Below are 17,524 nucleotides of genomic sequence, written 5' to 3' on the forward strand. Positions count from 1 at the left end.
AGAGGGGAGCAAAACCCAGTCTTCAGCAACTGTGGGCTGTTCCTGGGGAATAAGCACCTTATCCTGGCAAGACTTTCCCAGCTGTGTTGCTGACAGATGGAACCAGAGAGAGAGGAGGGAGGCGAGGGGGTACATTTCAGGGGCTTTATGAACGAGCTGAGCACGAATCTGTTCAATAGATTAGGCTTCCGTTTCCCCTTTCTGCAGTATGAGAAATATTAGAGGTAACTGAGATAGAAGTCCTTTGTGTATGCAAAGTCTCATTGATGGTGTCCCCTCAGCAAACATAATACAGTCTTGAATTTATACATGTTCCAGCCCCAGACGAGTGCTGTGTGCTTAGTGAGTTCCGGGTGCTGTGCTTGGGGGTCCACAGCATCATTCCATTTTTTTTCCGTCGAATGACCTCCCCTGAGCAGGGCCTCTCCCTTTCTCCATGCGAATCTAAAGCGAAGGTGCCACGGGGGAGCTGGGACTGGGAAGCAAGCCATTTGATCCTAAAGTCTACATTCCCCGCCTCTGCTCTGCACCGCCTTCACGTCCTCAGCCTTCACTCGCTTCCTCGGGTTCAGGCGCCCTCCGTGGGCCCCAACCCTGCAGAGCTGCGGGCACAGCAGCCACCATTAGTGTCCTAATGGTGCATGGCGCCATCTGGTGGCCAAAGAAGGCAACTGTGGGGATCCACACTACATCCACAGTATTTGGGAAGCATGACTGCTTTATTTGGAGTGACAGCAGAGCTCTCTAGCTGTTCTTTTCTTTTCTCTTTTTTTTTCCTTTTCTAACAGAATAACATTAAGTCATATGCTCAAAGAAATTCATGTTCCCATTTTAACTGACTCATGGCAGGAACAGGAAATGTTTATGTGGACAGAAATGGAAAAGGGGAGGATCGCAGGAGCAAAAATGGGTTACAAGGAGCATTTTATTTTATTTTTTAATTTCATTTAATTAATTAATTTATTTTTGGCTGCATTGGGTCTTCGTTGCTGCACGTGGGCTTTCTCTATTTGCGGCGAGCAGGGGCTACTCTTCGTTGCGGTGCGCGGGGTTCTCATTGCGGTGGCTTCTTTTGTTGCAGAGCATGGGCTCTAGGTGCTGCGGGCTTCAGTAGTTGTGGCACATGGGCTCAGTAGTTGTGGCACACGGGCTCTAGAGCGCAGGCTTAGTAGTTGTGGTGCACGGGCTTAGTTGCTCTGCGGCCTGTGGGACCTTCCCGGATCAGGGATCAAACCTGTGTCCTCTGCATTGGCAGGCGGATTCTTAACCACTGCGCCACCAGGGATGTCCCGGAGCATTTTATTATTAATGTAGTACTGACTCCTCTTTTTCTGGCATGATTCAAAGACAGAAGTACAAATGTGCAGAGGTATTGTGGTAGTAGCACTTTCAGAAGTATATACCATACATCTACATATACAGACTTCTCTCTTACATTATACAATATATATGTTCTCTCTCTTACATATATACAATATATATATTCCCCACTTCCATAAATGTGAAATGTAAGCAGGACTAACAAAGCCCGGTACATGTTTACTCATCCTCACTTGTACATCTGCTAGTGTTTCCTGACTCCTCTGCGGAAGTTATGACCCATTTCCCTGCCTGGGTTCATTTTAGGACAATAAGAAGGTGATTTGTTTTGTCCAAACCTGTGCTACATGACTGTGAATGCTGGGAATTTCTTTGACAGAGACCAAAGCCTGCCTCTCAAGTACTATACTATGCCTTTTCTATATTCTTCAGCAGTAGTCAATTCTGCTTAGGAGACAAGAAATGCAGGCAGAATGGATGAAACTCCTAAGTGTTAAGTATAGATAGTAGGTAAGCAAGTAGCTTATGAAACATAAGCAAACGTAATCGGATATATTAGATATAGCTAATAAGTAAGTTGATCATCTGAAAGCCATGCTAAAAGTAAGCAGAATAAAAGGAATATACAATGGGACAAGCTTTATTCTTCATAGATAGAAAGATGGAGAGACCAAGTCACTGTGCTTGCTCTAAGCTGGCAGCTGGGTCATGCCCACGTCAACCACACATCGGTGATGCCCAGTATATCCCATCTGGTCCTGTATGTGCTCTGCCCGAGAAAAGTGAAGAAGAACGTTGAGCTGCACAGGAGGCTAACTGGCAAGCTCCAGCTGTGGCCAGGTGTGCACACCTGAGTTTCTCTGATAGAGCAGGTGGTGTGTTGGCCCCCATGCCTGCTGTCTTTTGGGTCTGCTTGCTCAACACGCAATATTGGTCCTCACGTGCGTGCTGCCAGGAGGCAATGCAGCAGAAAAAGGGAGAGGGAGAGGGAGAGGGAGGGAGAGAGAGAAGAAAGACAGGACATATGAAATTTGCATGATCTGGGATTCAGGCAGTGTGGTCCTTGTGTCCCGCTCACACCCCATCCTAAGCCTGGACCATGAGTCTTTCTGATCCATGACCCCTGGGGTAGCCTCAGCGGTGCCCGTGGAGGCTAACATCGCATCCAGGTAATTCCTACATAACAAGTACAGGTAAGGGCTAAGGTGTTGAGAACCCATAATTTCTATGTAGGAGGGGCTAAGGGACAACAATTTGTTGGAAAAGAGGCCGGGGACTGTCTTAAAGTTGTATTTACATAGCAAACACTGTTTAGAGTGATGGAGGTAAGTGGGGGCACATTAAACCATCAGTCACTGAGTTTAAAAACGTTTATCCTGGGCTTCCCTGGTGGCGCAGTGGTTGAGAGTCCACCTGCCGATGCAGGGGACATGGGTTCGCGCCCCGGTCCGGGAAGATCCCACATGCCGCGGAGCGGCTGGGCCCGTGAGCCATGGCCGCTGAGCCTGCACGTCCGGAGCCTGTGCTCCGCAACGGGAGAGGCCCACGTACCGCAAAAAAAAACAAAAACAAAAACAAACAAACAAAAAAACGTTTATCCTTGGGAGGCACACACAGACTGAAATCCACACTGACCTCAAATGACAGCAGGTGCCCTGCTGAGAGCAGCTTGGGTTTGGGGGGAAGAAGACAAAGGAGGGGTTGCTGACGATGGAGGAAGCCACCAACAGGAAGAGACGGGTAAGGAAAAGGTGGCCACAGTTGGGCTGGAAAAACCTGGGAGCTGCACACCTGGGGAAAGTCCTGGTCCACACAGGCCTGGTTCTGCCCAGGCCCCAGAGAGCAGCCCTGAGTGTGGAGGAGACAGACATGGAGACACCGGAAAAAAGAAGCCAGGACTCCAACCTCCCAGGAGAGTAAATCCGCACGGGACTCTGCTCACCTCAGGGAAGCAGGGGGCTGCCCCACGTGGTCGCGAAATGCAGTCTCCACTCCTGCCTGGGAGACTGACTGATGCTTCTGAGGACATGGAAGCCTTTTTACACACAGTTCTCATTGTGCATGGTTAATGTTTCTATGATTTCCTATTTCTTCTCCCCCAACATTTTATTTTGAAATTTTTCAACCAGAGAAGTTGAATATATAGTGCAAAGAACACGCAGACACCCTCATCCAGGTTCATCAGTTATCCACAATGTCTTGCCACTTTTGCTTTGTATATACTTATTTTTCTGAACCATTTGAAGGTAAGTTGCCTACATTTTGACACTGTGACATTAGGTTAGAATCATTAGCTGTGCTCCGAGCAACACAGAAGAGTCCTAAAAGTACAGTGTTGACAAAAAACAACAGAGTGAGATACATTAACAGAACAATATATTTTATACACTACATTTTTATAAATCAATAAAACCTGCACATCAAACAACCATGTACCTTTTTAAAAGAATACAGAACAAAAGAAGGCACAATAAACACCAGAGGACAGTGGTTTGTTTATGGAAGAGAGGAAAATGGAAGAGGAGACGAGGGACAAAAGGAATCAAACAAGAGAGCAGTTTCCCACAGTGCAAAGAGGCTGTTACGTCATGAACTGAGGCATACGATGAACCCGACCATCTGCACCTAAAATCAGAAATGAAAGCCAGAAAGGAACGGAAACAACAGACAAGAAGATGGAAGGGAGAAGAGAGAGGGAGGGAGGGAAATAATAAATGAATTTATCCCAAATGAGGGGAATTCTGGAATTTCAGATTTCTGCAAATTCTTTTGTTTTATCTGCTCTCAATTCATATTAACTTCATTTGGAAAGTAGTTGTATGTGTTTAGGGGAAAGAGCTCTCCTGAAAAAAAAGAAGAGTGATAAACCCCTTTCTTAGTACATTGTATTTTTCTTCATCATGAGTCGAATTCTCAGAAAAGATATGCTTGGTTCTACATTTAAGATGGAAACCCAGGGAATTCCCTGGCTGTCCAGTGGTTAGGACTCTGCACTCTCACTGCCACAGGTTGGAGTTCAGTCCTTAGTCGGGGAACTAAAATCCCACAAGCCTTGCGGTGAGGCCAAGAAAACCCAGCAATTTAAAATGAAAAACCACTTATTTTCTTATATCATGCAAATCAAATTTTAAGCTAGATTTTTTTTTAAACTTAAAGACATTAATATCCACCTCTTTTGGTCAATATCTTGATTTCAGGGTTTAATTAGAGCCCCGTCAAACATTCTTCCAAATATTTACTAACTAGCACTGAAAATTAAGTAAACAATTCTGTCTATAAGTAATTATTAGTATCTTAGTTTGCCTGCCAGAATTTTATGCACTTTGATTGTTTTTCAGATGTAAACACAGGTTAAAGTCTCCTTTCTGACATAAAGATTCAGAGGATTGGAACATGAGAAAGAAAACCGAGAGAAACACTACCTGGGTGAGTCTGTAAATGTTTTGGGCATAAGCACATTCCTAGCTCACCTCCCCCCACCCCTCCGGAAGGGAAAGAAGAGGTGATTTCTCTGGAAGAATTCAGCTGAACTTTGATCACTATCTATCGTCAAAATTGCTAAGAGATACCAAATTTTATTGTTTTTGAGCTTTTGCAAAGCTTCCTGGAATTCAAAAGGCAAATGCAGATGAGGTTGGAGGGAAGAATCCATCATAATTAATTGTAGAAAAAAGGGGAAGAATTAAGTCTGCAAAGACAGAAACGTTAGAAATAGCCAGTTTAAATCATGGAACACTCGGCTAGAGGGATGGCAGCGGGGTGCTGTGAGTGGAGCTGTAATTCCAGGTTTTCTTTGAAGGGGGGTGGAAATCTGTGAACCCTTCCAGGCTCATAAATTTTATTACATCACAAATACTTCCCCTCCTAAGTTAGTGTGAAGATTATGGCATCATACATGTAGAGCACAGTGAAAGTGCTGAATAAACGTCAGCTATCGTTATTATTGTTCCCAGAAAGATGAGGGTACTGAGATCAGGGTGACCAACCCTTTCCATTTGCCCAGATGCTCTAGGTTTTAACACTGAATGTCCTGTGTCCTGTGAGTCCCCTCACCCCCAGGACACAAGCAGTTCCAGGTTTTCAGCTTTTGTTGGGGTCGAGGAGGGTGGAGGAAAGTGACTGAATTCCTATTTTCCACAATCAAACGATAATCTCCTGTCAGAGGCCCAGCATTTCCTGTTTCTACCCTATCTTTCCCTCACACTGTCACCTGCCTGCAAAAAAGAAGGAAATTCTTGTCCTGGGAGACAAATCAGCACATTGTCCTGAGGAGGGCGGCCTGAGACTCCATCTGGACTTGGTGTTTTCGGCACCACTCAGCAGCTACCAGCAGAGGGCACACTCCAGCCTACCCTGATCACTGTCTGTATCCCCTCCCCTGAGTTTCTGCCTCCTATGACGTCTTAGTACATTGCTCTTCCAAGCTTAGATGTGTGCATCCCTTTTCCTCTCCTGTTTTTCCCTCCCTTCCTTTCTTTCTCCTTTCTTCCTTCCTTCTCTCCCTTGCTCTCTCCTTACTTCCTCTCTCCCTCCTTCCCTTCGTTTCCGTGAGTAAAGTTGCAGGAACACAAGCTCACAATCACAAGTCACGAAGTACACATTTCAACAAACCACTCTGATGACAGATTTAATAGGAAAAAATATGATCAATCCCACCTGCAGAACCTACAGCTATGAAGATAATCAGACACAAATACAAAATAAGTATCTTTAATACTTAATAAAATAGGGCATTTGAAGTATGACTAAAGAACAAGACATTAGAAAAAAAGAAACAGAAAAATTTGAAAAAAATAAAGTAGAACTTCTACAGATAAAAAAAAGGAATTTAGAAATTAGAGACTCTAGATGGGTTAACAGCAGATTATACATAGCTGAAGAAAAAATTAATGTATCAATATATAGCTGAAAAAATCCCCAGAATGCAGCATGGAGAAATAAAGAGATAAAAAATATTAAAGAGGGCTTCCCAGGTGGCGCAGTGGTTAAGAATCCGCCTGCCAATGCAGGGGACACAGGTTCGAGCCCTGGTCCAGGAAGATCCCACATGCCGCTGAGCAACTAAGCCCGTGCACCACAGCTACTTAGCCTGCGCTCTAAAGCCCGCGAGCCACAACTACTGAGCCTGCGTGCCACAACTACTGAGTCCACGTGCCACAACTACTGAGCCCGTGCGCCTAGAGCCTGTGCTCCACAACAAGAGAAGCCACCGCAATGAGAAGCCTGTGCACTGCAACGAAGAGTAGCCCCCGCTCGCCGCAACTAGAGAAAGCCCGCACACAGCAACGAAGACCCAACACAGCCAAAAATAAATAAATAAAATAAATAAATTAAAAAAAAATATTAAAGAGAGTTTGAGCCATAGGACAAACTAAAAATAGTTCTTACCAGAGTTACGAAGGAGATAAAGAAAGGATAGGGACAGAGGGTAATATCTTGAGAGGAAAGGAACTAATAGTTTTCCCAAACTGATAGAAGATATGAATTATCGGTTTCAAAGGTTTAGTAAATCCCTGAAAAGACTTAAAAAGAAAATCTACATTAGAAAATCAAAGTGAAACTGACAAAACCAAAGACAATCTTAAAACCAGCCAACGAGAAAACACAGATTAATTCACAAAGAAATGACAAATCAGACTCTTGATTTCTCAACAGCAATGATGGAAGCCAAATCAAAATGGAATTATACTTCAAAGTACTGAGTCAAAATAACTGTCTACTTATAACTGTATACCCAGCAAAAGTATCTACCAAAAGCAAGCATAGAGTAAGTATATTATCTGACACACAAAAACTGAGAGAGGTAACTACCAACGGTCCCTCACTTTTGTTTCTAGAGAAACTTCTCAAGAATAGACTTTAAATGCAAGAGGGAAGAGATATGGGGATATATGTATATGTATAGCTGATTCACTTTGTTATAAAGCAGAAACTAACACACCATTGTAAAGCAATTATACTCCAATAAAGGTGTTAAAATAAAAAAAAGAATAGACTTTAGGAAGAAGAAAATAAACTCACAGGGAATGTTTGAGAAGCACAATGGAATAACAAGCAAAAAAGAAAAAAGGTAAACAATGACAGCACACAGTAATAATAATACTTGGTGTGGAGTTAACATTTTTGGAGGTAGAAATCCAATTTGTGGGGCTAAAAACCAAACAACATAACAAAGTAATAACATAGACCAGAAAAGGAGTTATTAATGTTAAACATTTTAAGGTCCTGTGTTATTCAGAAGGAGAGTAAAGACAATAATTTTATATATTAAATTAGATATGTATTAACATTTCTAGAGCAACCATTAAACAATACAAATAGTGTATAACTTCCAATTTAATAGAATGGAAAAATTGAGGTGTGGAAAAAAACTCAATTCAAAAAATGCAAGAAAGAAGGAAAACTATATGTATATACAAGAAAAAATAAGAAATAATATGTTAGGGACTTCCCTGGTGGCGCAGTGATTAAGAATCCTCCTGCCAGTGCAGGGGACACGGGTTCGATCCCTGGTCCGGGAAGATCCCACATGCCACAGAAAGCTAAGCTCGTGCGCCACAACTACTGAGCCTGTGCTCTAGAGCTCGCGAGCCACAACTACCGAAGCCCACGTGCCTAGAGCCCATGCTCTCAACAAGAGAAGCCACCCAATGAGAAACCCGGGAACCACAACGAAGAGTAGCCCCCGCTCGCCACAACTAGAGAAAAGCCCGCGTGCAGCGACAAAGACCCAAGGCAGCCAAAAATTAAAAAAAAAAAAAAGAAAGAAAGAAAAATTAAAAAAAAAAAAGGAAATCATAAGTTAGAGAAAATAGATGTTAGAGTGAGTCCTAAGTTTAAATCTGGCAAAAAAATGTAACAAGGCCTTTATGAATTAGAGTGTGTAACTGAAAGACATTAAAGATGGGTTAAATGAAGAGACATATGACATTCATGGACAGGAAGACTCAATTTTATAATGTTCTCCACTTTCCTCTAACAAGCATCCTAATAAGTATGTATGTGTGTAACTCCACTTATTCTAAAATACATAAGGCACAGCAAAAAGCTAAAAACAAAAAAAAAAGTCCGAGACACTCTTAAAAAAGAAGAGCAAGGTAAGAGACACCAGCAAGATCTCAAGACACAGTTATAACATTTGAGTAATTAAGCAAGTGTTGTACTGGTGCAGGAATAGACAAGCAGGTAGATGGAACAGAGCAGAGAACCCAAACACAGACCATGCAAATATCGATACCTGACACGACGGAGGTAACATCAGAGATCAACAGGGAAACCAGGGACATTCAGTAAAGACAGAAAAAATGGGTTTTCGTTTTAAAAAAATGAATTATAATAGATGGCAAACCATAAAACACACACAAAAAATCAGTTCTGGATGATTTAAGAACTTAAATGTGAAGGCTAAAACTTTGAATCGGAGGGAATTCCCTGGCGGTCCAGTGGTTAGGACTCGGTGCTTTCACTGCTAAGGGCGAGGTCATCAAGATCTCAAAGACACAAATCATTTAGGGAAAACTTGATAAATATGACTACATTGAAATTAAGGCTCTTTATCAAATGGCCCATAAAGACCACAAACTAGGGGAAGCTATTTCCAACATAAATAACCAACAAAAGATTACTCTCCAGAGTATTACAGAACCAAAGATAAATTTATTTAAAAATCAAGCATCTCAGTGGAAAAAAATGGGCAAAAACTACAAACGTCTTTGTAGACAAAAACACGAAGAGTCCATAACCACAAAAAGATGCTCAACCTCATTGGTAATCAGAAAGTACAAAGCAGTAATCATAATGTGGTACCTTGACACCCGTCAGACTGGACAAAAGAAAAAAACAGTTCTGAGAACACCACAATACCAAGTGTTATGAAATAGCGTGGTGGAGACGCAGCCTCTGGCAGCGGGACTGTGTACTGCTGTGACGACATACTCGTTAGAGCAATTAAAATCATCTATAAATAGAAGATGGGTATTTCCTCCTTCCTAGCAATTCTCTTTCTAGGATTTACCTTGGAAAAGCACTTGCACCTGTACTCAAGGAGAAACGTGTGAGAATGTTTATAGCTGCTACAATTAGTGATATTAAGGGTTAGAGGGTGAGGGGGAAGCCACATACATATTCATCTCCAGGAAGACAGATAAATTGTAGCATGTTTAATAAAATACTATACTCAGCTACAGGAATTAATGAACGATAGCTATATTCCTGAACACAGATGAATCTCACAAACATAACGTGTGAAAAAATAGGTTACAGAAGGAAACCTAAACTATGATTCCACTTACATAAACATTCAGAAGTACACAAGCGTAAAGCAATGGGTCAAAGAAGCCTTAACTGTTACTGTATAATTTGCACTTTGTAATATCTGGTCCCTGCATGGTTCATTAAGCTTCAGGCTAACAGAAAATTAAACATTAACTATGTGGCAGGAAAAAAGTCTGCGAACTCAAAACCTTTAGTATCCATCTACAAACTTTTAGTAAATATCCGTGCAGGAAATTAGAAAGATCGTCTTAGGCTACCTTAAAAATGCCATCGGTAAATCAGACTTGATCCTAAGTTCCGGTCCTTCCTCAGGCCACCCGAGCATGAAGTACTGTCACCTGCCCCCATTAACTTGCTGCAACACTGGTCCAAGCGGGTTGTGTCCGCTGCATGCCTAGACCACCGCAGCGATCTGTCTGGACAGTGTCCCTGGAGACGCCTGAGCGACATGTCCAGGGCACAGATCTCGGCTCTGGTGTTTGGCGTCGGGGGCTTTGGCGCTCTCGTCGCTGCCACTGCGTCTAGTGAGTGGAAAGTAACTAACTACCCGAGCATCCTCGGTGATAACGGCCACTTGGGTTTACCAGGGTCTGTGGATGAACTGCGCGGGTAAGGTGTTGGGTTCTTTCCATGGCCGACAGCCCTTTATTATCTTCAAAGTAGAAGGTAAATACAATAGCTTTGTTTGGGGTAGAAGTAAAATGTTGCTTTTCCCCTCACTGTGCTGAAGTGGCTGTATACAGTTGGCTGTGAACTGAGTGCTTAACCCAAGTGCCAAGATGGGCCTAGGATGGACGGGGTCTTTTACACGGCAAAGGAGAGTTAGGAATAACTTTATGGGTATTTTAGAAAAGTACCTAGCGAATAATAGACTCCAAAGAAAGTGACTGGCTTCTTTCACAAACTAGTTCAATTTGCCTTGCATCATGGAGGAATTATATACTATATTTGTACATATATTATATATACTTACATATTTATACACACATGCCGTCAGCAGATCGCACATTATTCTAAATTCCTGTATTTCTCAGGCCATCTGAGCATAAAATCCATACACACACATATGTATATTCATATATATATATTCACAGTTGATAGAAGCATATGAGAAGACAGATAGTGTTGAGAGAGGGAGGAATTCTGCTTTTAGAGGAGTTTCCATATTTTTTTTTAAAAAACTCATATTTAGGGCTTCCCTGGTGGCGCAGTGGTTGAGAGTCCGCCTGCCGATGCAGGGGACGCGGGTTCGCGCCCCGGTCTGGGAAGATCCCACATGCCGCGGAGCGGCTGGGTCCGTGAGCCATGGCCGCTGAGCCTGCGTGTCCGGAGCCTGTGCTCCGCAACGGGAGAGGCCACAACGGTGAGAGGCCCGTGTACCGACCGCGAAAAAAAAATAATCATATTTAGTGATAAAATAGCTGAGCAAGAAAATTTTAAAAAGTATTTAGGTGAAAGAAAATACCCATGATCTTTCCCTTTTTGCTACTTGGTTTTATTAAAAATATATATGTAGACAAGCTTTCAATGTTTTGCACGTTAGGAACTATTACAAGCATATGTATGTTAAAGAGGGAAAACATTTTAAAGGCATTTTCAGGGAATTCTCTGGCAGTCCAGTGGTTTGGACTCCGTGCTTTCACTGCTGAGGGCCCAGGTTCGATCCCTGGTTGGGGAACTAATATCCCACAAGCGTGCGTGGTGTGGCCAAGGAAGGAAGGAAGGAGGAAAGAAAGACATTTTCAGTATAATCTATACGAATATTGAATCATTATGTTGTACACCTGAAACTAATATAATATTGTAAATCACCTATACTTCAAAAAAAAGAAAAAGGGCATTTTCATACCTCAGCATACCTCCAGGGGCACAATTATTGGCTGTTGGCTCGTATGTCATTATAAGAATCACTATCTGTATCCGCTTTCTGCCTATTTGATTATTTCTACAAATCTTCCCCAAGTTGTGGGTTTATTATATTTAAAATTGACCCTGGTATTTGATAATATACAGACTTTTCACAATCAAATTGCAAAACTGTACTTTGGCCCCAGTAAAGAAAATGAAATAAAATTTTAACTAGGAAGTTACCAAAGCATCATATTTTATGGGATTTTGTGTCAAGTATTCACGTTATTAGTCCACAGTGCGTGCCAAAGAATAAAGAGAGGATACTTATTTAAAGCCAGGAGATTCTAATGACAATCGAGGGACGTGTTCAAGCTTGGACACCCCAGTTAGGCCTCCAAATAACATGGACTTTCCTGAGCACCCATTAGAGGGATCAATGCTGGTCTCTCTTCAGTCCCAGCTACTAAACTTACTTTGGGATATTTCAAAATTGTTCCTTCTAAAAAAAAAAAAAAAAAATTGTTCCTTCTACTACAGAAGGTTTCCCTAGGTGCAGGGAAAACTGTTAAAGGAGAAGAGAATTATGGGGACACGGTTGTCATTCCACAGACCTCTTGGCCCAGTCCCACCTTGAGGCAGCAGGTAGAAGTTATGTCATGTGGCTAAGTGTATTTCTTTGTTCTTTACTGAGCTCATCCTTTAAATATATATATATATATTTTCTTATTATCCTTCATTCTGTATTCCTTAATGAAGCCCAGGTATTGTGAAAAATAGGTGTTCGACCTTAGCTCCAAAGTAGATTGCTGTTAAGATTTCAACAGCTGCTTCCAAATGCATCTTAGGAAACATGGAGTTAGAAATTTTGCTTCTAAGTAGTGTTGGTGGTGGTCCAAATAATCTTCCACCCTTAAAACTTGACCCTTTTGATTTTGCTTCTCAACAGTAAAAATAATGTATTCTATGTCTGCTCTGTACCCTGCACATGAGAGGTAATTTGGAAAACCTTGTCCACTGACTGCTTCAATTAGAATTTGTAAAATTCATTTAACATCATCTCTCCACTTTCTTCATCCTGAATCAAAATCTTTATCAAAGATACAAGTTGCTACAGAAATCTATATTCAACATCAGGAACACTGATTCATATTTCCAAAGGAAATGGACACTCACCAGTTTGGATGTCCTCATTCACACGGAGTCATTGCTGACGAGGCTGGTTGCTTTTCCTTTATTCCTGTTTGAAAACACAACAGTGGGGTGTTGGGAAGCTTTCTATGCCAATAGGCTCTCAAATGTCACAATGATTCCAAATTGAGAAAAGAACCCACAATCCAAAGAGGAACGAAAATGGTTATATCGCATTTTAAAATAATAAACGATTTAAGCCAACATCGTCAATTTGAGACAAATCTTCTTAGACTTAAGCCACATTAAGCCTCCTCTAAGAAAGAAAAACAGAAAATCTTTTTAAACTGCTAGGTTTTTTTTTTTTTTCCTTGCTGGTTACATAACGTCACTGTCAAAGTCATACCTTCTTGTTGCTAACTAACCCTCTTAGATGACCCAGTATAGCTACAGTTTTTTAGGAACCCATTTACATTAGTAGTGACAACAACCTTAAAAGATTTGATGTAAGCCAGCATTTCTTTGGACAAGGGGCATTTCCAGCTGTGAAAAACACAGGCCCCCTTCAACTATAGTTCTGTGGAATCCATTTCAAGACAACACCATAGGGACACTTGTAATACAATCCTCATTGTGGACTGAAAACTTCTTGACTCAATTTCAAAAGCAATTCACTGTCTTTAGATGCAATAGCCACTCTAGGCTGTGTCTCTTGTTTTGTTGTGTTTTGTTTTTCTCTCCTCTCGATGTTAGTAGAGAGTTTTAACTGTGAAAGCAAAGCATCTCTCACAGGGAGAGCAGCAGTAATTTCTGTCGGGGAAGGCTGGATCCAGAAAGCATTGCTCCAAGGAGAGAGTAAAGCTGAGTCATGGTCGCCTCGAGGGCAGGACCTGGTCTGTGATGTTCTCCTTGTGCTCCAGGCACACAATGGGCTCTGGATACATATTTGCAAAATGACTGAATGAACAAAATAATGAGGAGACAGTTTGTGATGAGGACAAAATTGTATTCCTGGACGAAGGCTGGGGTGTTGAGGAATGATTTAGGATGGGTACTCAGGCAGGAAAAAGGAAGATCACTGGACAGCAATTCAGCTGACTGAGCTTCAAGTTCTGACTTTTTATTAGCTATTCTCACGATCTTGACCTTGGTAATGAAACTCTCTGTGCCTCATTCATAAATTTCCTCCTCCATAAATTGAGAGAGCTGGATGCCAGGAGTCCCTTCAGGTATGTTTCTACTTGAAGTTCTCTCAAGAACTTTACAGTCCTTGACCACCTCGAAGTAGAAGTTCACTACAGAATGATGGCTATGGGACTTCCCTGGTGGTCCAGTGGTTGAGAATCTGCGCTTCCACTGCAGGGGATGCAGATTTGATCCCTGGTCAGGGCAACTAAGATCCCAAGATCACGCATGCCCTTCGGGTGCGGCCAAAAAAAAAAAAAAAAAAGCTGGCTGTAAGAGGCTCCTCTAACGTAATTGATCCTGATAGCCCTTTTCTCCCCCTCCCATTATCTGTTATCTTGCTGGCTTCCTGGTTCCTGACAGTATAGAATCTTATCTGCATCTGTGTGGAGATAGGTCTAAATGACCTAAATAACCATATGATGCAAGTGAGTGTGCCAGGGTTTCGGTGGAATGGAGCTAAACACTACTGTGGAAGCCGGCGGTCACAGGATGCTGGCTGCGTGTAGGAGTGTGGACCTCTCCTCACCTGCCTATCCTTCACCTCTCGCCCCGTCCCCTTAACAGCCAGGCCATAAGGATGGGGGGAAAGGAATGGCATTTGCTAAAGAAAAGGGTTCCTGTGGGTGTTTATTCTCACATAGGGGATAGTTTGGGGCCATCTGATGTTATAACTTTATTTTTATTATTATTATTATTTTTTTTTGCGGTACGCGGGCCTCTCACTGTTGTGGCCTCTCCCGCTGTGGAGCGCAGGCTCCGGACGCGCAGGCTCAGCAGCCATGGCTCACGGGCCCAGCCGCTCCGCGGCATGTGTGATCTTCCCGGACCGGGGCTCGAACCCGCATCCCCTGCATCGGCAGACGGACTCTCAACCACTGCGCCACCAGGGAAGCCCTGATGTCATAACCTTAGATTTCTTCCTGGTTGAAATGTGTGCCTTAGTCCACAATGAAATAACAGTGAAAATTGGCTTGAGTAATTTACATGCTTCGAAAATATTTTCAAAATAACACATTTGATAGATCTGTGTATGCTTGGAAGGCATTTACCTTTAAAATCAGGACAGGTGTCCATTTGCTAAGATTCTCAGTGCTTTCTGAGACTTAATTTCATTAAATAAGCCTAAGGTTAATTTTAATTTAGTTTTATTTTCTTGCTGTGTTCCAAATGCGTATATAGTTATCTAAAAGTGTATGGACTTTTCTTTTCTTTGTGTACTTTTCTTTGCGGTGCGTGGGCTTCTCATTGCGGTGGCTTCTGTTGTTGCAGAGCACAGGCTCTAGGCACGCGAGCTTCAGTAGTTGTGGCACTCGGTCTCAGTAGTTGTGGCTTGCGGGCTCTAGAGTGCAGGCTCAGTAGTTGTGGCGCACGGGCTTAGTTGCTCCACGGCATGTGGGATCTTCCTGGACCAGGGATCGACCCCGTGTCCCCTGCATTGGCAGGCAGATCCTTAACCACTGTGCCACCAGGGAAGCCCACCATGAGTGTTTTTTATGATGAGATTCAAGAAGCACTTTTTGAAGAGCAGGACGATTTAGAGCTTTGCTTCTTGAAGTGTGGTCCTCAGACCAGCAGCGTCTGTATCACTTGGGAGCTTGCTAGACATGCACACTCTCAGGCCCCACCACAGACCCATAGAATCAGAATCTGCACTTTAACAACATCTCCAGGTGTCCCCCATGCACGTTAAAAGGTGAGAAATTCTGTATAAAGCTTGGACTTCGAGTCTGATGGACTCACCATTTACTAAGGGTCTTAATCTCCCTGTGCTTCAATTTTCTTACCTGTGAAATGGTGATGAAATGAGATAACATAGGCAAAGTGCCTTATACAGTGCCAGACACAGAGACATGCACCATAAAGGGTAGCAGTCATTCCAATAAATAGAGATTTCAATGCCTGGAGAGCTCACATCTCAACAGTAGGAAGGTGACCATTACTTTTGCTCCATCTATTTTTTTCCAGCCAGGACTGCAGTAGCTGCTTCCTGGAATCCAAAACCTAATAGAAGGATGCCTCTGACGCCTTGTTGCATGTCTTATGTGATATTTATAACAAAGCAAATGCTATTGTGCTCTTTGGACTACAGTTTATGCTTATCCTACAGGTAAGGATTTGCTGTACCTCATAAGGCAAGACCACACTTTGTTTAGAAGTCAGTTTCTCACCACAGATGTGGGACCGTTCCTTGTGTCAATCACATGTTGCATCTGCAGAAATGGGGAGAAAAGGCCCCCTCTGGGCTCCATGGTAGGGGATAGAGCTTCACCAGACCTAGGACGTGTTTGTGCTCTGGACAGTCAAAAAAGGACAAAGGTTTCCAGGAGTATTCCTGGCCCTGAGAACTGGGAAAAACTTTGTGACAAACAGTTTAATATACTGATTTGAATCACATTTGCATTTTACAAAGTGCTTTCACATATATTATCACATTTATCCAAAAGATGGTATTCTGTAGTCCCCATTTTACAGACAAATTAACTGAGGCTCACAAGAGAACATATTTATAACTTTGTATGGTCGTCTATAGAACTTTTGAGGAAATGTTCAGCCTTTAGTACTAGCCCAAAACCTGTGTTTAAATCCCAACTCGGCCGTTAATTTTTCGTGTGACCTGGGATAAGTCACTTAAATTCATTTTGTTTCCCTTCCTTCCTTCCTTCCTTCCTTCCTTCCTTCCTTCCTCCCTCCCTCCCCCCCTCCCTCCCTCCCTCTTTCTCTCTTTCTCTCTTTCTCTCTTTCTCTCTTTCTTTCTCCCTGCAGAGTGGCTTTCAGGATCTTACTTCCCTGACCTGGTTGGAACCCTTGCCCCCTGCAGTGGAAGCGCAGAGTCCTAACCACTGAACCAACAGGGAATTCCCTCCCTTTCTTATCTATAAGATGATAATGATGATGTCTAGTTACATACCAAAAGTTTGTAGGAAGTTCAAGAAAAAGAATCCTATGACATGAAATAGACTAGTATATGTTTTTAAATGTACCTGGACTTAGTTTTAATCAGGGATGGTAAGACACACAGACATGAAACGCTGTCATGAAGGAAGAAGTTTTTACACTCACAGATCCCTAGAAGTAGGAGGCCTGGTTCCCCACACAGGACCCAGCTGGGAAGCACCAGAGCCGGTCAGAAGGCAGAAGGAGTGAGAGGAAAGCACCTGCCAGAGCCTTTGTTGAGTTGTCTGGTCCCAGGCGCGCCGGGTTGATTAAGGTGGAGGAATGTTGGTTTGATGTGCGGAAGCTTGACAAAGGACGTCACTGGGGTGTGTGCTTTGGATTAGCTGATTTGTCTCTGAAAGCTGCACCTGTGTGTTATTTCTAAGAATCTGCTGGCCCCCGGAGGGCAGTCTTCCCCTCTGCTCACCTGCCACACCCGAGGCCCTAGATGCCAGAGCATGGAGAATGCAGAAAATAAGGAAAGGCGGTGAGCGCGGTACGAACATGAGATCCTTCGGTGATGTTTGCGTAGGGAGGCCAGGAAGGCTATCCCACCTCCCCTTTGTGGCTTCTCATGCTTATCTGATCGTCAGTATTTGTCTTCTCGTGGTGAATATTGTGTGTAGAAAAGGCTCAGGCGTATTTCTCTCCGGGCCCACTGCTCCTCTCTTGCTCATTGCCCGTCTGACCGCACGTGCGGCAAGCTGGTGCTCCTGAGTCTCCTCTGCTCGATTCCCTTACAGACTAACTCGCATCCTCAAGGGGATGAACTCAAAGGACACCTGAGCAAAGAGCATACTGGGGTTGGTAGTTTTAAAACTTACTGCCG

General features: G+C 43.0%; 1 protein-coding gene across 1 annotated transcript in view; it reads left to right on the top strand.

Moving 5' to 3' along the window:
- The first annotated feature begins 3,030 nt into the window (after positions 1 to 3,030).
- Positions 3,031 to 17,524, top strand: part of LOC115853301 (ATP-binding cassette sub-family C member 4-like) — a 166,779-nt gene continuing 152,285 nt past the window's right edge. The window contains 2 exon segments of the mRNA XM_060287854.1: positions 3,031 to 3,236; positions 9,907 to 10,203. Coding sequence (XP_060143837.1) covers positions 3,031 to 3,236; positions 9,907 to 10,203 — 503 coding nt within the window.

Source organism: Globicephala melas, chromosome 18, assembly GCF_963455315.2.
Source record: "Globicephala melas chromosome 18, mGloMel1.2, whole genome shotgun sequence".
NCBI classification, from domain to species: Eukaryota; Metazoa; Chordata; class Mammalia; order Artiodactyla; family Delphinidae; genus Globicephala; species Globicephala melas.